Genomic DNA, 21,290 nt, shown 5'->3' with positions numbered 1-21,290 from the left:
TATCACAGGCTGTTTCCACTGTGTTATATTTTTCATAACATGGTGTTCTAAAAACATTACTGTCTGGTTTTAACTATTGGTATAGGCCCCAAGGCAAGGCAGGAAAAAGAGCAACACATCAGTTGGTTTACACATTTATTCTAGAAATCCCCGTCCAGTGTGGATATTGTATTGGGTTCAGATTTGTTGGTACAAAAAGAAAAGTTTAACACCAGGTTAAAGGGGGTATGGGGACCCCCAGCTCCAGAAAGACAGGTATAGAAAACACAGCTTGTATAGATCTGTTTAAAAAGTGGTGGGTGGAAGATGTGATGCGGCCTGTGGCTAGGTATCATCACCTGAGGATTTTACTGGAGGGCAGGTTCCACCACAGCAGCATCCCAGGACACGCCCCATGGCTGTCCTTGGGCCCTCCTGTGGGGCCTCCAGAGTGGGGGTGGTCAGGGTGGAGGCTGGGCCATCTCACCCTGGGGGCAGAGGAAGCTGGCAGGCAGGCAGAGGGACTGGGGCTCCTTCTGGCACCCCTGTGGTGGGAAAGTGAACTCAAGCCCTGACCCAGATTTTAGTCCTTCCAAATGTGTACAGAGAGCTCACCTCCCCAAGAACCAGCCTGGTGGGTGGGAAGGGATGCCAGGGAGTTCTGTTCACACCAGAACCCCCATGAGCCCCAAACAGTGCCCTGTGACTCTATGGTCCATTTCGTGGAGGGGGTTCCTGAATGGAATAGGCTGGGCATGGGACAGGAATGAACCCAACCAGATAAGATCACAGTTTCCCTTTTATAAAACATCTAGTATTGGGTAAAGACAGTGAAAACCTAAATCACAACTGTAAACAGAAATGGAGGAGGGAGCTTGGAGCCCCCATTACGTCATCCCCCCGCTTTTAAGCTGACTGGGGGCCCGCAGTTCCCAGCACAATATGAGAGGAGAAGCAGGGTGTCAGATACCTTCATGGACCCACGGAGCCGGAGGCCTTGGAAGATCAGGTTGGCACCCTCCCCCCAGGACCAAGAGCAACCACACCCCAGGCCTCAGCGAGGTCAGCTGTGTGCTCCCCAGTCTGAAGTCATGCCCAGGCCAACAAGGGGCATATCAGAAGGGGTCAAACCAATGTCCCCGGGGTTTGAGAATCAGAACTGGAGGACTGCTCCCCCTCTAGCGTCAGGTCACTTAACCGAGCGCTCAGCTCCGGGGGGTACAGGAAGTCCGCGTAGTATCTTTAGAAGGGGTAGCAGGAATCCGGAGGACAGGATGGGGAGAGAGAGAGGAGAGGAGAAGACGTACAAGACACAGAAAGAGAGGAAAAGAGGCTTGTTAAAGAGGCGGAGGGCAGCACAGGACAGCACCTTGAGTCTCACAAGTGTGGGGTGTGGTGAAAAGAGGAAGAGAAAGGCGAGGGCACAGGATGTCCCTTCCTCCCAGCACCCTGGTTCCAAGGTCCATTTTTAGCTGACATGCACTGGTTGTTAAATATTAAAATTCTCCTACAGCTTGGTGAAGAACTGCTGCTACCAGGGCCCAAGATACCCCTCCAAGACCCCACGGACTAATATATGTCAGGCAGGGCCTGGGGACCCTGTGCCAAGGCTGCAGCTAGCTCTCATGGTCCAAGTCATTAGTTTTCACGACCCCCTGGTCCCTTAGCCTGGAGACCTTTGCCATCTACCTCAAGAGACCCCTGCCCATCATCAGTAAAAGCACCCCCCATACCTGCTGGAGACAGGGGGCGCCGTGAAACTCCTCGAGTGTGGGAGGGGTGCCTGGCTGGGGGCCCCATACAGGGCCTGGCCCACTTCATAGCAGCGGGCATGGAGGAAGGGTGGGTGTTGCGGGCCCACGTGGGAGAGTGCAGGCCGGCGCTGGGGCCCCGCGGCCAGTCCCGAGTTCCGGATGTACCAGTCCCGTAACCCCTCCAAGGCAAGGTTCTTGTGGCCACTGCGCTCGCCAGCCGGAGGGATACGGGTGGCTGGAGGCATCCATAGCAGAGGGTTTGGGTGCACCTCTGGCCCCTCTGCTGCCTCCAGAGGCAGGCCACAGGGCTTGCTGCGGGTGGCACGGGTGTGGGGGTCCTTGCTGCGGAGGAGGGGGCTGCTGCCATCAGCTGCATACACAGGGGGTGGACCTGGGAACATGGTGAGGAGCCCATCCCGGCGGGAGAAGGGTCCTGGGACCTCAGCTGCAGGCAGCAGCTCCCCCCAGCCTGGCCCACCCATACCACGGGGTAGGCCCCGGTCCAGGGTATAGTCCAAGAGGAAGTCTCCACACAGAGGTGGGAGTCGGGGGACCCCGCGGGAAGCAGGGGCAGCTGAGCTTGGCCTGGCAGCCCGGGGAGGGTCTGGGGGGCCGGCTGTGCGGGAGGAGAAGGCGGGGGCTGGCTGGGGGCGCTCATACAGCACCTCACTGCTTTTGCAGACTGGGGGCCCAGTGGCAGGGGGAGCCAGAGGTGCAGGGGGGGAGCCAGCTGTCCCCCCAGCTGCCCGGTCCACTAGCAGGGCCTCAGAGCTGTTGCTACGGCGGGTGCGAGCGGCGAAGAGCGAGGCGCGGTCTGAGGCCGGGTCTGCACGGGGAAAGCCCATTTGGGAGTCCTGGCTGCCGGACCACTGGCGAGAATGGAGGCCTTCAGGTCTAGGAGAGTGGAGGTGGGGATGATGGGAGGAAGGTCAGAAATATCAGGCAGATGAGCTGAGTGCCCTTGGTATACCTCTCTCTGAGCCTTCACTTCCCCATCCCCCAAATGGACCCAGAATCCACTGCTAAGGCACTTCTTATTGCTCCCTGCCTCCTCCACAATAGGGTTCTAACCCTTTGGCCTCAAATTCAAGGCCTTTCCCGAATTCTCTGTCTCCCTGTGTGTGTGAACCAACCAAAGCTGTCATCTCAATAGCCACCATCACAGAATGTAAGTACCGTAAGGACCAGGACTTTGTTTTGTTCATGGCCTGAGAAAAGCAGGCACTTAGTATTTAAGCAGTAAAGTACAGTGGTTAAATGACAGACTCTAGAGTCAAACTTGTCTGGGTTCAAATACCAGGTGTTCAGTTTACTAACAAGTCATTTAACTTCCTTGTGCCTCAATTTCCTCATCTATGATATGGAAATAACAATAGCACGTCCTCACAGGGATCTTGTGATGATTGAGTTGATACCATGTAAAGCACTGATCCCTAGTAGATACTCAGAACATGTTAACCAGAACTTATGTCCCTGGCATCTTTCAAAGGGAGATATTATTATGCCCATTTCACAAATGAGGAGACCAAAATTCAGAGAAGGGAAATAAGTCATCCAAAATGTACAGAGAAGCCCACACTCAATCACTGGGGCTATTGCCTCAAATCCCCACCCTGTTCTCTACCAAGCAACTCCTCTTCACCTCTTAAAGCCCAGCCTCACGTGTCCCTACAACCTGGGGTAATGCTCTCCCGGTTAGAACTAATGATTACCTCCTCGAGTCCTCAAGCTGCTCCCCTAGGCCTTCCCTCTCGGGGGCACCCTGAGCCTTTCCTGTCTTGTTCCTTTTCCCCGCGGGCGCATTACCTTCACCCTTCTCTCTCCTAAGCTCCAAGGGCCCCTTCTTTTGCCTCTGTAACTTGTTTCCTGAGCCTATTTCTTCTACAGCTCACTCTACATGTGACTTTTTCTCTTTCTTTCTTTCTTTCTTTCTTTCTTTCTTTCTTTCTTTCTTTCTTTCTTTCTTTTTTTTTGAAAGAGGCAGGGAGAGCGAGACAGGATCATCCAGCTGCTCCTGTGTGCGCCCTGACCGGGAAATTGAACCGGCAACTCTGCTCCCGGATGACACTCCAACCAACAAAGCTATCCAGCCAGGGCTTTTTTTTTTATAGAGAAAGAGGGAGAGAGAGGGGAGGGGGAAGGGAAGCATTCATTTGTTGTTCCACTCAGTCGTGCATTCACTAGCTGCTTCCTGGGTGCCCTGACCAAGTATTGAACCTGCAACCTTGTCATTTCGGGACCAGGCTTTTAACTGACTGAGCTAACCGGCCAGGGCCTTCTGTGACTTTCTATGTTTTCTTTAATCTTTTTTAATTTATTGATTTTTAGAGAGAGGAGAGAGAGCAAGAAGGGGTGAGGAAGGAGCAGAAAGCATCTACTCATAGTAGTTGCTTCTCAAATGTGCCTTGACCGGGCAAGCCCAGGGTTTTGAACTGGCGACCTCAGCATTCCAGGTCAACGCTTTACCCATTGTACCACCACAGATCAGGCCTTCTGTGACTTTTGAAATAAACTGTCTCGGCCCTGGCCGGTTGGCTCAGCAGTAGAGCGTCGGCCTGGCGTGCGGGGGACCCGGGTTCGATTCCCAGCCAGGGCACATAGCAGAGGCGCCCATTTGCTTCTCCACCACCCCCTCCTTCCTCTCTGTCTCTCTCTTCCCCTCCCGCAGCCAAGGCTCCATTGGAGCAAAGATGGCCCAGGCGCTGGGGATGGCTCCTTGGCCTCTGCCCCAGGTGCTAGAGTGGCTCTGGTCGCGGCAGAGCGACGCCCCGGAGGGGCAGAGCATCGCCCCTGGTGGCCGTGCCGGGTGGATCCCAGTCGGGCACATGTGGGAGTCTGTCTGACTGTCTCTCCCCGTTTCCAGCTTCAGAAAAATACAAAAAAATAAAAAATAAAAAAATAAACTGTCTCTTATAGTTTGAAACCCCCTCCCCCAAATCCCCTTACTTGCAGAGCTGAGGGCCAGCGCCCCGGGTAAGGACAGGGGTGGCAGGCACACTTCGCCCCTCAAAACTGGAAGCACTCCTGGGCAGTGAGCGTGTGGGGCTAGAGAGACAGACAGCCCCAAGGAGGGGTCCACATTAGAGACCGTCCCCACCAGCAGGCCCTCCTGCCAGCCCAGGCTCAGGACCCTACTCCTGGCTTGTAGGGAGAGGAGGGAAGGGGCTCGTCCTCACCTGGTGGGGCTGGCCACAGAGTTCCGTCGGCTCTTCAGGTCCCCATAAAGATCTGACGGTGGGGGTTTCCATGGGGCTCGCCGCTCAGGGCTGCCCCCAGATACTGCCCGCAGTTGGTCCCAGGCCTTGGGTGGTGAGGGGCGCTCAGTCAGAGGGAAGCAGCCACGAGATTCCTCTGGGTGGAAGGGAGGAAGTGGGGAAGAATTCAATGTGAGGGGAGCAGAGAGGTTGTGGGCAAAGCAAATGCAGGGGCTCGGGAGGCGGGCAGGGACAGAGGACTAGGCAGGGCTGAGCAGACTGAAAGTAAAGAGGGGGGCGCCGCTGGAGGATGGGGCGTGGCTAAGGAGAAGCCGGAGAGGGAGGGGCTGAGCACCAAGGGGCGGGCGGCTTGGGGAAAGGGGTCCTCACCGTTATCATGGCTGGCCCCAGACTCGGAAAGGGAGCTGCTCTCTGAGTGCAGAACTACATCCTCTACAGGAAAGAAGGGAGAGACCCCAGTCTATCAGTGCCAGGCCTGCAGCTATCTCCTTACACCACTGACCAGTCTCCACCACACCTGGACCCTCCCCAAGAATCTACCTTGACTCGAATTCCCAGACCACCAGACACTTGGCTCCAAACTTTCCCGGAGCCTATGGGTCAGTTCCCAATGGCCTCACCCTTGCCCGAACCCAGTTTATCACCACTCCTCTTAATGTTCAGGTCCCTTGGGTTCTGCCTGCCGCCTGCTTCTCCCTGGCTGTTCCCCCACCCCACCTCTGCTCCGTTCCCTAGCCAATGCCCACGTTCCTGCTTTCACTGCTGAAGTGATGGGGCCTGGCTCACCTTGGCTAAGCTGAGCGAGGCGCGTGCCCAGGCAGACGCCTTGGGTGGTGATAACTGCCCCTGTAGGCAGTGGGAGCACCTGAAGGCCAAGGCGGACCCGGATGTCCCGGAGCTGCTCCTCCAGCTCATGCAGTCTCCGCAGAGCATCCGCCTGGACCTGGCGCCGGCGCCTGCGCTGCTCAGCACTGAGCTCAGGGGCCAAGGCCAGGCGGCGGGCAGCTGCTGCAATCTGCTGTTGCACCGACACCTCGCGTTCCAGAGCCTCGAGAGCCAGCTCCTGTGGGGCCCACCCGACAGGATGGGATTGAAACGAATGTTGGAAAACGCCAAGCACAGGGACCAGACAGTGGCAGAGCTCATGGACAGGGGAGGCAGGGCCTGTTCTTCCTGGGGTGGAGCTTATTCCATCTCGGGGGTACGGCCTGTCTTGATTAGGCTCTAGGTCTATTCATCTTCCAGAGGGTGAGAGGCTTTACCTGATAGTTAGGGACCAGCATCTTCTCTCAGACCAGGAACCCACCTCCTTCAGGCTGGTCCGTTTTCATTTTGGCGTTTCCTTCCCCTGGAGGCAACCCCCCTCTCTGCCCAGCTCCCTCCAGAGTCCTCCTCTTCTGTATCTGGCCCACCCGTCCTGCTCAGTATTGCATGCCTGTTCTCCCCGACCATCTGCTCACCTCAGCAGGGCACAAGGAGTGGTGTGCTGGGTTGAGGGCCGGTGGAGGGTAGGCTCGGGCTGCAGGGGGCCGCCGGCGGACCAACTGGGGCCGTTCACCAGGCTCCAGCGGGCACTCGGGGGGCAGTTGGCCAGTTAGCTCCTGGGGGGGGGAGGTGCCGGCAGGAGTCAGAGACTAGCAAGGGTTAGTTGAGGGGATGGGGAAAAGCAGTTATGACTCCAGAAGCTACAGAAGTCCTACTAGGAGCTCAGTCCTGCTTGGTATTGCAGGCCTGTTCATTCTCTTCCTCCTCCCAATTATCTACTAGGAGTGCGCTGCCTGGACCTCAGCCCCTTGATGGCCCAAATCCCAGGCACTGAGCATGGGAGGTGGGGAGACTTGCTCTGAAATCCAGAATTTCTGAATTTTTATGAAGATGACAGTCTATATACTGCATATTATAAAACATTCCTTCAGGGCCTGTGCTGTATGTTCTGAACTGCATTATTTTTGTCAAACTCTGCGGACATTCACACCAAGAGGGGTAAATCAACAGTATAAATCGCCCCAGGTCAGTTTAGGCCAGGTTTTACTGCCAAATTTTGGAAATAACAATTGCTTTGTGAAATTTTTTGGACTTCAAATTGTTGATGGTAGGGGGTTGGGGCAGGCCTCCATTGCCATATTTTATTGATTCTAAGATATCTAAGCTGAGCTTTGAGGAGCCATATGGTGACAGAGAATTTGCAGCTCAGACAAGTGGCTCAGCAGTGGCCACCCCAGTCTGCCTACCTAGGTGCCCCAGCTCCTCACCCCCATCCCACGCACTTAGGGTCAGGCCCTCACCGCCTCTTGGAGGCACACTTTGCGTAGCTCCTGAAGTTTCAGGCTCAGGGCCTCCTGCAGAGCCCGTTGCCGGTCGAGCAGTCCCCTCAGACGCTCTGACTTCACCTGGGGGGCAGCCTCTCCGAACAGGGCAGCTGGACACAGAGGGAGCAAAGATCAGCGGGGCAGCCATGGCACCCTGCATCCTGTGCGGCCAGGGACCAACCCTCCCCCTGTAGGCAGGCAGGTGGTGACTCAGAGCAGGGGAGGAGGCAGCAGGAAGGGAACCAGACACTGACCTGAGGCATTGAAAGTGGGAGAGCTAATCAGCTGACCTTTGACTTCCATCCCGGTACCGTCGAGAGGCCGTGGCTTATGGTGGGACAAGGCCTGGCGGTGAATCATGGGAGCCATTACGGAAGCACATGTGTGGTCCCCCAACCCCGCCCCACCCAGCTCCCCACACCCCGGGACGAAGGGGTACCTTGACCCCACCCGCCTGCTTGACTTGCCCTCTCAGAATCGGTATCAATGTCTGGCCTCCACTTGGCCCTGGTACCTTGGTCCCCTTCCCATTGAGTGGGAGCACAGCAAGTGGTGAGCTGGACGGACTTATAATGCCTCCTCAGAGGCCCATGGGCCACAGCCTGGAGTCTCACCTGGGGAGGGAGAATTAATGTCACAGATTCAACCAACTATAACAGTGGGGCATTTATTAAGCACCTGGGTGCCTGGAATCTTACATGGCACCTTTAATCTTTACAGCCACCTTATGATGGCAGTTCTGTGATTATCGTTACTCCTAGATGATGAGAGTAAGACACACAGAGGTGAAATAACTTGCCCCAAGCCCGCCCCTTTTGTCCAACACTCTCCATCACTAGAGGTGCTCCAACCCCACCAATTCCTCATAAGCTCACAGTCCATCTGACCTCAGGGTCTTTGCCCAGCTGTGACTGCTGTCTGAAGTGCTCTTTTCACCTCTCACTAGGTGAGACTTTGGGACTTAAACGTCGCCTCACAACTGCTGTCCAACAAGACTACCTTCCTCATACATTCACGAGGACAGGACACGTCTCTCCTTTTTTCATCAGTCTCTGGCACTTAGAACAATTCTGTGTGCAAAGCAAGTGCTCAGTGAATGTCTGCTGCGTGAGGGAAAGAATGACAAAGCAGCTGATGCAGGGGTCAAGCCCTAGTGTGTTGCTACTTGTCCCAACTCTATCCTGCAGCTATAGCGTAGCCAGGAGAATGTCCACTTGGCTCCAGAACCCCTCCAGCTGCTCTGCCCAACCCAGCCTGTCCCGCACCACCCAGCACAGGGAAGTCCCCTTGCTGAGACTGTGGTCAGTAAAGTCCACAACTGCAGGTAACAAGCCAACTGCCTCCTGCCTCTTTCTCTTCCCCAAGCTGCCCTGGCTGACCATGCAGGCAGCTTTGGCTGGCTGCCCGATCTATCCTCATCCCGTCCTCTGGAGTTTGCTCTCTCCCTCCCACATCCTGCACAGTCCCCAGCTGGGCAGCCAGGTGACATCACCTGCCAATACTTGACCTGACCTCAGTGGTAGGCGGCTGGGAGGGCCTCATGAGGCCACAGAGGTCCCATCGCCACCTATCTCAAACTTGCAAGCTTGTTAGGACATGCTGGGCGGGTGTGGAGAAAACCCAAACTGAGGTGGTGTGGGTTCGAGCCCCTTCCCCATCTGTCCATTGGGAGATGTGGCCAAGTTACTAATATGGCGCCGCCAGTTCCTTGGCAGTCCTCCTACCTGCCCCTTAGGGTCTGTACTCCTCCCATGGTTCCCTGTCCTCAACAGCAGGGGCAGGGATCAGTACCGAAAGCCCTTCTGCTTACCCAGGCGGCAGCGTGTGCTGTGCAGAGGTGCTCACATGCCCGTCCTCCGAGGTCTGGCACTGCCCAGCACAGTGGGGTTTCCTTAAGGTCCCAGCTCAGCCTCCTCTGCCCTTTGCTTCTAGGGGGTCCTTCCACCCCTGCCTCCGTTTGGGTTTAAGGAACTCTCTCAGAGCTCCCTAAACCTTCCTCTACTCCAACAGGAGCCTCTACTCCTCCCCAGTGGGCCCGTTCACCAGGACTGGTCCTACATTTGATACTAAGCTGCCTCGAGCCTTCCTTCCCTGGGAACTCATGGCATCTTAGAAGTCAACAAGGGGTCCAGAAAGGAACCCTGACTCCGCCCTGTCAGCCTGACCTTGGGAACATAGCTAGGGCCTGAGTCATGGGGTCACTGGGCAGGCTAGACACAGGTCCACGCCCCACACCCCCACACCTGGTTCCCGAACCAATGCCTCTGCATGCTGGCCCTTGGGGCCTGGGGCTGCCAGGTGCCCGCCCAGAGACGATGAGAAGGGGATCCCAGCAGTCCCTTCCCTAATCCCCTCCCAGACCAGCCCCTGGGTTTCCCCACGGGTGGCCCTGTGCCATGCTGTCCCAGGATGGGCTGCACAGGAGAGCTGCAGAGAGCGCTCCCACACCCAGAGGCGGGCCCAGCAGGTTTTTCAGGTCTGCCCTTCTGACACCACAACCAAGAAATTCCTGGCTATAATGACTGTTTACAACCAAGACACCTCACCTGGGTAGCACCCCAACACCTTCGCTGGTACCCCCATTTCCACATCCTGCCACCATAGAAAATACAAATTCCCAGTGTCTAGACTGTTCCCACTGCCCTAAGAGCCCCCCGCCCCACTTTAGGTGGACAGACGTTGGGGAGTGCAGGCAGGCAGGCTCTCGGTCCCCTAATCTGGGCTTTCCTGAGAGCCTGGGCCCCAGGTCGAGGAAGGCAGAGGCTACTCCCACAGGGAAGAAAGGGGGAAGAGGAAGTGGGGGGAGTGGAGAAGGGAGATTCTGGCTTCTCTCCTCCCTGATCCCTTCCCTTCCTCCATTTCCGGCAAGGGATCAGCTTCATGCCAAGAAAGGAAGTTGGACATTTTGGGCTTCACCCATCTCCTCAGGCGCTCCTTCCTTGCTGTCCTCTTGCACAGATCTGGCTCTTTCCCTCAGGTACACTAGTACACCCCACACGCTCCTCTCCCCAACCTGTGGGCCCATGTTCCCAGGTGCTCACCAATACCAGATAGGTACTGTGGGGTGGCCTCAGGTACCTGAAAAAAATAGTAGTCTCCACCAGGCCTGGCTCCAGCTGGTAGTGGCAGTGAGCAGAGAGTGTGAGGCAGACGCCTAGGCCACCTCCCACTAGGCAATGGCCCAGCCTACCTGGCCAGGGACTGGGCCGGCCCACACCTTTTAACCCTTGCCTGCCCTGCCTGCCACCCAGGCTCGGGCCACCTTTAGAGGCAGTCTCAGGGTTAGGTAGCCTCAGGGTGTCCAGTGTGGCTGAGAAGAGAGTCTGGACCGCCCCCCTCACCCACACACCCAGCAGAGAACTGTGGAAGAAGGGTTATGAGTGATGGAAGTGGCGGCTGCCTCTGGCGCTGCCCAAGTTCCCAGATCAGACCCTGCCCAGCCCAGGGTCTACCTGGGAGCTGGGGGATGAAAGTCTGGGGAGGGGCTAAGTACCCTGGAGGACCGGTGTAAGTTAGTGTGTGCTGTATATCTCTTATCAGTCTGCATTCCTGAGGTCCCTATCCTTTGTCCCCAGGGCAAGGCAGAGGTGTGAGAAGGTCTTAGAGTAATTCCTACCCTCACTGAGGTAATAGTTTTCCAACTGGGGACAGAGGTCAACTTTTCTAAGGAGAGACCAGGTCTCAAAACCCAACCACCTTCTGCAGCTCCCGGAGAAGTCATCTCAGCAAATGGACCAAACATGCATGTGGTTTAATCCCTCTCGGTCCCTACAAACCTGCGTGGACGGCACAGACCAAGCTCCTCATAGTCAGTCTGTCGATGTGGAAGCCGGGGCTCGGAGAGGTGAAAAGGCCTGGTTCTGATCACCGAGGCATAGAGCAGGCTAAATCAGATCTTGGGGGGCTGGGCCCTGGGTTGGAGGCTGACAGAGGCTACTCCTGCAAGGGAGGAGGAGTGAGAAAGAGGACTCAAGCTGCTTCACGTCCATACTGGGCTCCCCACTCCCATTCTTCCCCCTTGGGCATTTCTTGCCAAGAGTCAAGGAAATTGAGGGCTCGAGTCCCTACAATATACTGTTTCCCGCACACCAGCACCTGGGCTCTGGGTCTGTACCAGCACACAACACACATTCTGCGCTCCACTCAGAGCCATCTGCATCGTGACCTCAGGGCCCAAGCTGAGCCCAGGCCCCTGCAGCAGTCCACACTGCGACGTGAAAGGTCAGAGGGAGGCAAATTCCCCGCCTGCTTGGCAAGTAGGCCAAGCCTGGAGAGAAGCTCCCTCGGAATCAGCAACACTCCATAGACATGCCTCCTGCCACCCTGCCCACCTTTCTTCCTGGGTATGAGATTTCCTGCACGGAGCACAAAGGTCCCTTTCATCACCCCCTTCTTCCCCCACCCCGCGCCCCACACTGCCTAGGGCTGGTGGAGGCAGCAGACAGAAGATGGGCAGCTGGGTGTTGGTGGGGAATGTCCTCTCAGCCATGGCCTCTCCCACCTCTTGTGGGACACCAAGGATGTTGAGAAGAGGGATGTTTACAGAATCATACATGAGAGGAACAAGGGTATCTAGCTGGCAATGCAGACTGAGTCTGAAGGCTTAGGTATGCTCATTTGAAAAATGACTAACTGGCCTGACCTGGTGGTGGCGCAGTGGATAGAGCGTCGGACTGGGATGCGGAAGGACCCAGGTTCGAGACCCCGAGGTCGCCAGCTTGAGTGCGGGCTCATCTGGTTTGAGCAAGGCTCACCAGCTTGGACCCAAGGTCGCTGGCTCCAGCAAGGGGTTGCTCAGCCTGCTGAAGGCCCGCGGTCAAGGCACATATGAGAAAGCAATCAATGAACAACTAAGGTGTTGCAACGCGTAATGAAAAACTAATGATTGATGCTTCTCATCTCTCTCTGTTACTGTCTGTCTGTCCCTGTCTATCCCTCTCTCTGACTCACTCTCTGTCTCTGTAAAAAAAATATATATATAAAAAAAAAATGACTAACTGGTGCTTACAGAGCCAAGAGAGGCCAAAGCCACTTTAGAAGGCATTTCACAGCGCAAGGTTACTCACACCATGTCATTACTGTCAGTAACAACAATAATAACCGCACGCAGAGATGGGCTGGTGCAGGAGTACAGAGGAGAGAGAAGGTCACTCGGCCTCTTGGGCCAGGCAGAGTCACACAGACACATCATCTCCCTAGTCCACAACTTTTAACAGCCTGGAAGCGGGCCAACCTGGAAGCCCCACTGCGGCTGGGACTTGAGCCTCAGGTGGCCTCATGGAGGGGTCGCTAGTGGTGGGTCCAGGGTTGAACCCAGCTCGCCACTCATTGGCTGTGTGACTGCTTGAACAAGTCCCTTAACTTCTCTGGCCTCAGTATCCTCATCTGTAAAATCGGGGTGATTATGACCATATGTACCTCACAGGGTTGTTGTGAGCATGACATGAGTTAACACACTTAAAGCATTTAAAGCAGGGGTCCCCAAACTACGGCCCGCGGGCCACATGCGGCCCCCTGAGGCCATTTATCCGGCCCCCGCCGCACTTCCGGAAGGGGCACCTCTTTCATTGGTGGTCAGTGAGAGGAGCATAGGATGCATCACAAAGCACGGCGTTGCTTACGTACAGTACTACTTCCAGTGCTGCGGAACGCACGCCTCACGACTCCGGAAGTGCGTCATATCATTTGTTACGGCTAGCAGTGACAAATATGGAACTGGATATTGACCATCTCATTAGCCAAAAGCAGGCCCATAGTTCCCATTGAAATACTGGTCAGTTTGTTGATTTAAATTTACTTGTTTTTGCCCTGGCCGGTTGGCTCAGCAGTAGAGCATCGGCCTAGCGTGCGGAGGACCCGGGTTCGATTCACGGCCAGGGCACACAGGAGAAGCACCCATTTGCTTCTCCACCCCTCCGCCGCGCTTGCTTTCCTCTCTGTCTCTGTCTTCCCCTCCCGCAGCCAAGGCTCCATTGGAGCAAAGATGGCCCGGGTGCTGGGGATGGCTCTGTGGCCTCTGCCTCAGGCGCTAGAGTGGCTCTGGTCGCAACATGGCGACGCCCAGGATGGGCAGAGCATCGCCCCCTGGTGGGCAGAGCATCGCCCCCTGGTGGGCGTGCCGGGTAGATCCCGGTCGGGCGCATGCGGGAGTCTGTCTGACTGTCTCTCCCTGTTTCCAGCTTCAGAAAAAATGAAAAAAAAAATTACTTGTTTTTTATTTTAAATATTGTATTTGTTCCCATTTTGTTTTTTTACTTTAAAATAAGATATGTGCAGTGTGCATAGGGATTTGTTCATAGTTTTTTTTTTTATAGTCTGGCCCTCCAACGGTCTGAGGGACAGTGAACTGGTCCCCTGTGTAAAAAGTTTGGGGACCCCTGATTTAAAACTTACTTATGGTAGTGCCTGGCCTGAGCTAAGTGCTCAATATGTACTGGCTGTCACAATTACAAGTATTCTTCCCAATCCAAAGTCAGGAATCAAAATATGTACATGTGTATACATATGAGACAGAGCTGGTATCCTTCAGTCTCACCTGATAAATTTGAAACAGCTGTTTTCTGTTTTTCCTCAAATAACTTGTCCGAACTCTCACTATCAAAATTAGGAACTAAATATATTCAGGTGAATTTCTGAGACCCAGCTGGTATCCCTCAGCCTCAAAACCCTTGCTCCACAAACCTGGAACCCTCCCTACTTGCCGAACCAGACATATTTGAAACAGCTGCTTTTCCCTCATTATCCAACCTCTCCTTACTCAACATCAAAAACACAGGAACCAGTCCTGACTAAGTTGCTCAGTGAATAGAGCATGGAACCAGCGTATAGACATCCTGGGTTCGATTCCCGTTCAGGTCACACAAGAGAAGCGACCACATGCTTCTCTCTCCATCTCTCGCCTCCTTTTCTCCTCCCTCCCCTCCCGAAGCCAGTGGCTAGACTGGTTTGAGCATCACTGACCCCATGCGGGGTTTGCCCGGTAGATCCCAGTCAGGGTGCATGCAGGAATTTGTCTCATTATCTCCCTTCCTCTTAAAAAAAAAAACAAAACAAAAACAAAAACAGACCAGGCGGTGACGCAGTGAACAGAGCATTGGACTAGGATGCAGAGGACCCTGGTTCAAAACTCCAAGGTCGCCCGGCTAGAGCACAGGCTCATCTGGTTTGAGCAAAGCTCACCAGCTTGAGCCCAAGGTCTCTGGTTTGAGCAAGGGTCACTCGGTCTGTTGTAGCCCCACAGTCAAGGCACATATGAGAAAGCAATCAATGAACAACTAAGGTGCTACAACAAAGAATTGATGCTTCCCATCTCTCTCCCTTCCTGTCTGTCTGTCCCTGTCTGTCCCTCTCTCTGACTCTCTCTGTCACACACACACACACACACACACAAACAAAAACAACACAGAAACCAAATATATTTACATAACACAGTACCCTTACTATCTCAATTCTTGCCACTGGAGCTCAAGAAAATGAAAATATTTAAATAGGTTTTTGAGTTAAGAGTCATTATCCTTATTACTTGTCCTCTTCCTACTCACTATGTAAAATGCACAAACATTTGTTTTTTAACAGTCAGTTTATCAACATACCACCGATCCATGTGACAGAGAGGAAAAACAAAAGAGCTGGCATAAAAAAAAGAAAGAAAAAAATATATATATATAAAATGCAAAACCTAAATCCCTTTAGATAACTTAGGGTCTTTTACTGTCTCAACTAACTGAACTTTTCCTCTCAGATCTCAGGAACCAAATAAATTTAGGACAGTGAGGGATACATGTGTTGTTATTAATAGGTTAGGATAAATATTTTAGGTAAATGAGATGGGTATGGTATCTCATTCCTCAAAGTCTTACTACTGTCTATAAAAAAATGCAAGAACAAAACATAATTGAGCCTGATCTGTGGTGGCACAGTGGATAGGGCTTTGACCTGGAATGCTGAGGGTCACTGGTTCAAAACCCTGGGCTTGCCCGATCGAGGCACATATGAGAAGCAACTACTATGAGTTGATGCTTCCCACTCCGTCCCCCTTTCTCTCTCTCTCTAAAAATCAATAAGTAAAACCTAAAAAAAAATTTTAAACATAATTGAATAACACATTACCTCCCCACTATCCAAACTCGCTGATTATCCTCAGAAGCAAGGAGACTCAGACAACAGGGAAACGCTGTTGTTGTGGTTGTTATTGCTACTACTGGAGGGGCTTGATTCTAACACCCAGTGACTGATCCCCCCCAGAACTGCCCCACACAAGTTGGATGGACTTAGCACCAACATTTTTACACTTGCTGCTGAGGGAAGGGAGATAAGCCCCTGCCCCACCCCACCCTTACCAAGCCCTAAAGTCTCTGGCCTAGAATGGGCTGTTTCCAGACCGGGAAAGCAGGGATCATGAATACGGGGTCAAGACCAAAAGATGGGGATGACATGACCTAGAAAAGTCACATATACCCTTGAGGCTCCCACCCCCACATATTTGCTCAGTCCTCACCCAGGGGGCAGCTCTCAACCTAGCAAGGCTGGAAATATGAACCAGACCTCCCAGACTCCCAGAGAGTCACTGAATAATTTAGGGTATTCTTCCACTGTTGGGGAGGCTGGGAAGCACAGGAACAGTTCTATGCCCTCCTAGGGCAGGGTGATAAATGCGAACTCTGTGAGATCACTGAGTGGGGGTGGGGGAAATTACATATAAAAACCACTTCAGCCACAAGAGGCCCACAGAGCTGCTTTTTCTTGCTCGTGCTAAGAGAAGCATTTGGGATGAACTTCAGAAACAATAGAAACAGTGGAACCTCCAAGTTCAGAACAGGGTACAATGGGACCCGTGTCTTTCTGGCTCCAAGATGGAAAGTGGATGTTAGGAAGGAGGAAGATTTCAACACGATGGTAGTGGGGCATGCTAAGGGGTAGAACAGGGGCCTGGGGTTGGGACAGGAGAGGAAGGAATACAGGGGACAGAAAAAAATCAGAGTCATTGTAGGATGCAGGTTAGGCTGGACAGAGGAGCCAGGACACTGGTCAGGATATGTGATGAAGTGAGGTTCAGAACAAGGGTTAGAGGTACAAGAAGGGGGCAGCAGGGGATAAAAGAGCAGAGCAGAGGTCAGGGTCAGTATAGAACAGTAATCAGAAGATAAGATTGACAGGCCAAGACAGTGGTCAAAGGAAAAGACAGGGCAAAGGGCAGGTGCTAGATGGAGGTAAGGAACAGGAAGAGACTGGGGCAGAATGAGGATAGGAATGAGGACAGTGATGGGACAAGAGAAGACAGGGGGAGCCTGACCAGGCGGTGGGGCAGTGGATAGAGTGTCGGACTGGGACATAGAGGACCCAGGTCCGAGACCCCGAAGTCGCCAGCTTGAGTGCGGGCTCATCTGGTTTGAGCAAAGCTCACCAGTTTGGACCCAAGGGCGCTGGCCCGAGCAAGGGGTTACTCGGTCTGCTGAAGGCCCGCGGTCAAGGCACATATGAGAGCAATCAATGAACAACTAAGGTGTTGCAACGAAAAACTAATGATTGATGCTTCTCATCTCTCTCTGTTCCTGTCTGGCTGTCCCTATCTATCCCTCTCTCTGACTCTCTGACTCTCTGTTTCTCTGTCTCTGAAAAAAAAAAGAAGATGGGGGGGACAGCACAGGGTTGGGGGCAGGGATAGGGAAAGAGACAGAAGGCTAGTAGTCTACAGGTGGTTAGCCAGGGTGGAGAGCAGGAGTCAAGAGAGGGACCAAGAGAATGGTACAGAGTGGGGAAAAGTACATAAGTCAGAGGTCGGGAATCTGGACAGACACGGATCAGACTGGGGATAGGGGGACAGGATCGGGCTGGAAGGGGTTCAGAAACTTGGTAAGAGTTTGGAAACAGGTCAAGCAGCAGGACAGAAACTGGGGTGATCAAGACAAGGCATGATGAGCTTCAGAGATGGAACAGGGTCAAACAAGGACCTGGGGTCAGGCCAAGATCCTGAGAGCAGAACTGTACGGGGCATGGGGTCAGGACTAAGTTTAGGGGGACAAAACAGGGGCTGAGGATGACGCCGGGCCAGAATATGGCTAGGTCAGGGTCAGCCCGGAGGTCTTGTGGTCAAGACCGACACGGCTTCGACATTAAATAAAGGTGTAGTCAGTTCGCCGGGGGTCGAGAGGAATACCACGGCGTCAGAGGTCGGCGTTGCGCGCGCAGGTACCGAGCCCTTCGGAGTCCAGGCCCTCACCCCGCCCAGTCTCCTCCCTTCCTCCCCGGGCGGGTGTTACTCACCCAGTGTCCTCGCCCCGCGGCCGGGAAAGGCGATGGGGCGCCCCTTCCTCGCCGCCCCCCTGCTGTCCCTGGGCTGCTGCCCGCTCCCCTTCTGTGCCCTGCGGTGGGCCGCGTTCGGTCACGCCACTGGGAGCCGTGGGGGCCAGATGGGGGGTGCGGGGAGGGTCAGACAGCAGCGCCGACTCCGACGCGGGCGGTGGGTCCCGGCCCCGCACGGGCAACTCGGACCCGCCTGCTCCCAGCGGCACCGCCGGTGCTGAGCTCCAGCCTGCGGTGGGGGCTCGGGGGGGCTGCCAGGGGGCGGGGCGCGAGACCACAGCAGCGGCGGCGACCAAGTGCGCAGGCGCCAGTTTGGGTCTTCGAACCCGAAGAGCGCCAGGAGCGAACAAGCTGCGAGCGCGTGCGCAAACGGTTTCTCGAGGGCGGCTGAGCTTTCTTCTCTCTAGCCACGCCTTCTCGGTGATCAGAGTGGCGCCCCTCATTCCGTCACCCCCTAACGGAACACCAAGCAGTAGTTCAAACTACCTTCATTCAGCCATCACCACTACTCTAAACTCCCCCAACTGCACCCCACAGCACCCTTCATCATCATTGTATCCCAAACTACTATCCATTGATCCCCCAAAGCTGTACAAACTACCCTCCACTACACCCAGATTGTTCCCCAAAATTATCTGCAACCGTTAACCTCCAAAAAACACTTTCAAATCACCCTTTATCTGCCCCCAATATGCACCTCATACGCCCTCCTTTGACCCCAAACCACTCTTCATATACCCTGCTAAGCATATTCTATCAATCTCCAATGGCTCTTCAAGAGCCCTCAACACCACCTCAGACATACTCAGCTACCTTTGGTGTGACCCCCACCTGCACCCAAAAAAATTTCAACAGTCACAGGTTCTACCTCCAAACCATGTTCCATGAACCCCCTACCAAACTTTTCATTGACTAACCCTATACCCTGCAAAACCACCTTCCAATAGCCCCTATCACTATGCCATGTACTCCCAACTACCCTATCACTATGCCATATACTCCCAACTACCCTATCACTATGCCATATACTCCCAACTACCCTATCACTATGCCATATACTCCCAACTACTCTATCACTATGCCATATACTCCCAACTACTCTATCACCATGCCATGTACTCCCAACTACCCTATCACTATGCCATGTACTCCCAACTACCCTATCACTATGCCATATACTCCCAACTACTCTATCACTATGCCATATACTCCCAACTACTCAATACTGTAGCCCCTATCACTATGCCATATACTCCCAACTACCCTATCACTATGCCATATACTCCCAACTACCCTATCACTATGCCATATACTCCCAACTACCCTATCACTATCCCATATACTCCCAACTACCCTATCAATATGCCATATACTCCCAACTACTCAATGTGATTCTCTAAACGCACTTCAAACTACCCTCCAACACCTTCTCCACCTCCAAACCACACCACACTGATCCAAACTCCACCCACGAAGCACTCTTCAACAGTCCCCAAATATACCTCCAAATCCACCTACCTTCTCTCTGTAGTTACTCAATTAGACCCCCAAATCATACTTCAGTGACCCAAATATATTAGAAAGTACCCCCCCAATGATGTTTTTTAGTTTGGGTTTTTTTTTTAATTGAGTGAGAGGTAGGAAAGCAGACAGACAGACTCCCGCATGCGCCCAGACGAGGATCCACCTGGCAAGCCTACTAGGGGGTGATGCTCTGCCCAACTGGGGCATTGCTGTTACTCAGCAACCATGCTATTTTAGTACCTGAGGGGAGGCCATGGAGCCATCCTCCACACAGGGGCCAACTTGCTTGAACCATTTGAGCCATGGCAGCAGGAAGGAAAGAAAGAGAGAAAGAGAAAGAAGGGGGAGGGGGGAAGAAGCAGATGGGTGCTTCTCCTGTGTGCCCTGACCAGGAATCAAACCTGGGACTTCCACATGCTGGGCCAATGCTCTACCGCTGAACCAACTGTTCAGGAATTATCTTTTCTTAAAACAACTTAATTGAAGTATAATTTACATACATAAAAGTCATTCACTTAAGTGTGCAATTAAATTATCATAGTAAATTTACCAAAGTGAAACAATTAACACAACCCAGTTTTGTTTTTGTTTTTTTGTTTGAGGTTTTTTTGTATTTTTCTGAAGTGAGAAGCAGGGAGACAGAGAGAGACAGACTCCCGCATGCGCCCAACCAGGATTCACCCATCAAGCCCACTAGGGAATGATGCTCTGCCCATCTGGGCCATTGCTCCAATGCAACTGGAGCCATTCTAGTGCCTGAGGCAGAGGCCATGGAGCTATCCTCAGTGCCCGAGCCAGCTTTGCTCCAATGAAGCCTTGGTTGCGGGAGGGGAAGAGAAAGATAGAGAAAAACGAAAGGGGGAAGGATGGAGAAGCAGATGGGTGCTTCTCCTGTGTGCCCTGGCTGGGAATCGAACCCGGGACTTCCACACACCGGGCCGAAGCTCTACAACTGAGGAAACCGGCCAGGGCCAACACAACCCAGTTTTAGATCATATTAATCATCCCAATAAGATCTCTGATGCCTGAATACAGTTAATCCCCATTCCTATTCCCAGTCCCAAGCAACCGCTACTCTACTTCTTTTTTCTTTCTTTCTTTTTCTTTTTTTTTTTTTTAGTTTATTGATTTGAGAGAGAGGAGAGAGAGAGAAAGCGAAAGGAGGATAGCAGCGGGAAACATCAACTCCTAGTAGTTGCTTCTCACGCTTGCTTTAACCGGGCAAGCCCGGTGTTTGGAACTGGCAACCTCAGAATTCAAGGTCAACGCTTTATCCACTGTCCCACCACAAGTCAGGATAATTTACTTTCTATTTCTATACATTTACTTTTTCTCTACATTTCATATAAATGTAATATGTGGAATTTTGGTATTTGGCCTCTTTGTTTCTTTCTTTTTTTGAAAGAGAGGAAGGTAAGGGGAGGAAGGGAGAGAGAGAGAAAGAGAGAGAAGCATCAACTCATTGTTCTACTTAGTTGTGCACCCACTGCTTGCTTCTCCTATGTGCCCTGACTGTGGCTTAAACCAGAGACCTCAGGGTCCAGCTGGTGACCCCAGAATCAAGCCAGCGACTTTGGGATTGAACCAATGATCTCAGCACTCCAGGACAATGCTCTATCTACTGCTCCATCTGCCAGAGCTGGCTTCTTTCACTTAGCATAGTGTTTTTGAGGTTCATGTTGTAGCATGTATCAGCAGTTTGTTCCTCTAATTTCTTTTTTTTTTTCAGAGACAGAGAGAGTCAGAGAGAGGGATAGACAGAGACAGACAGACAGGAATGGAGAGAGATGAGAAGCATCAATCATTAGTTTTTCGTTGTGACACCTTAGTTGTTCATTGATTGCTTTCTCATATGTGCCTTGACCGCGGGCCTTCAGCAGACCGAGTAACCCCTTGCTGGAGCCAGTGCCCTTGGGTCCAAGCTGGTGAGCTTTTCTTAAACCAGATGAGCCCGCGCTCAAGCTGGCGACCTCGGGGTCTCAAACCTGGGTCCTTGGCATCCCAGTCCAACGCTCTATCCACTGCCCCACTGCCTGGTCAGGCTAATTTTTTTTTTTCGTTTTTCTGAAGCTGGAAACAGGAAGAGACAGTCAGACAGACTCCCGCATGCGCCCGACCGGGATCTACCCGGCACGCCCACCAGGGGCGACGCTCTGCCCACCAGGGGGCGATGCTCTGCCCATCCTGGGCGTTGCCATGTTGCGACC

At 53.3% G+C, this 21,290-nt stretch overlaps 1 protein-coding gene across 9 annotated transcripts; it reads right to left on the bottom strand.

Moving 5' to 3' along the window:
• Window positions 1–122: 122 nt before the first annotated feature.
• Window positions 123–17,760, bottom strand: CCDC120 (coiled-coil domain containing 120). 9 transcript variants are annotated; one of them, XM_066249013.1, is made up of 11 exons: window positions 17,521–17,760; window positions 11,034–11,196; window positions 7,772–7,871; window positions 7,512–7,602; window positions 7,234–7,367; window positions 6,409–6,549; window positions 5,735–6,011; window positions 5,318–5,380; window positions 4,910–5,084; window positions 4,680–4,778; window positions 123–2,627 (listed from the first exon to the last, which is right to left on the bottom strand). In XM_066249013.1, the coding sequence occupies exons 4-11, from the start codon at window positions 7,558–7,560 to the stop codon at window positions 1,691–1,693; spliced, it is 1,875 nt and encodes a 624-aa protein (XP_066105110.1). In that variant the 5' UTR covers window positions 7,561–7,602; window positions 7,772–7,871; window positions 11,034–11,196; window positions 17,521–17,760; the 3' UTR covers window positions 123–1,690. The 9 variants fall into 9 exon arrangements, with proteins under 9 accessions (XP_066105110.1, XP_066105114.1, XP_066105116.1 ...); XM_066249017.1 differs by lacking the exon at window positions 11,034–11,196 and having other exon boundaries at window positions 7,725–7,871; window positions 17,521–17,603; XM_066249019.1 differs by lacking the exons at window positions 11,034–11,196; window positions 17,521–17,760 and adding an exon at window positions 10,336–10,387 and having other exon boundaries at window positions 7,725–7,871.
• Window positions 17,761–21,290: the final 3,530 nt, after the last annotated feature.

The sequence above is a fragment of the Saccopteryx bilineata genome, chromosome X, assembly GCF_036850765.1.
Source record: "Saccopteryx bilineata isolate mSacBil1 chromosome X, mSacBil1_pri_phased_curated, whole genome shotgun sequence".
NCBI lineage: Eukaryota > Metazoa > Chordata > Mammalia > Chiroptera > Emballonuridae > Saccopteryx > Saccopteryx bilineata.
This window is presented reverse-complemented; position numbering and strand designations above follow the sequence as displayed.

What these genes read in the sequence shown, in the direction of transcription:
- CCDC120 (XM_066249021.1), bottom strand. Translation starts at nt 7,560, where the DNA reads ATGGAAGTCAAAGGTCAGCTGATTAGCTCTCCCACTTTCAATGCCTCA. An exon ending in TGGGGCCAGCCATGATAACG is followed by an intron (nt 5,085 to 5,317) that starts GTGAGGACCCCT and finishes CCTTCCACCCAG; the next exon opens with AGGAATCTCGTGGCTGCTTC. An exon ending in GCTGGCCCTCAGCTCTGCAA is followed by an intron (nt 2,628 to 4,679) that starts GTAAGGGGATTT and finishes CCACTCTCCTAG; the next exon opens with ACCTGAAGGCCTCCATTCTC.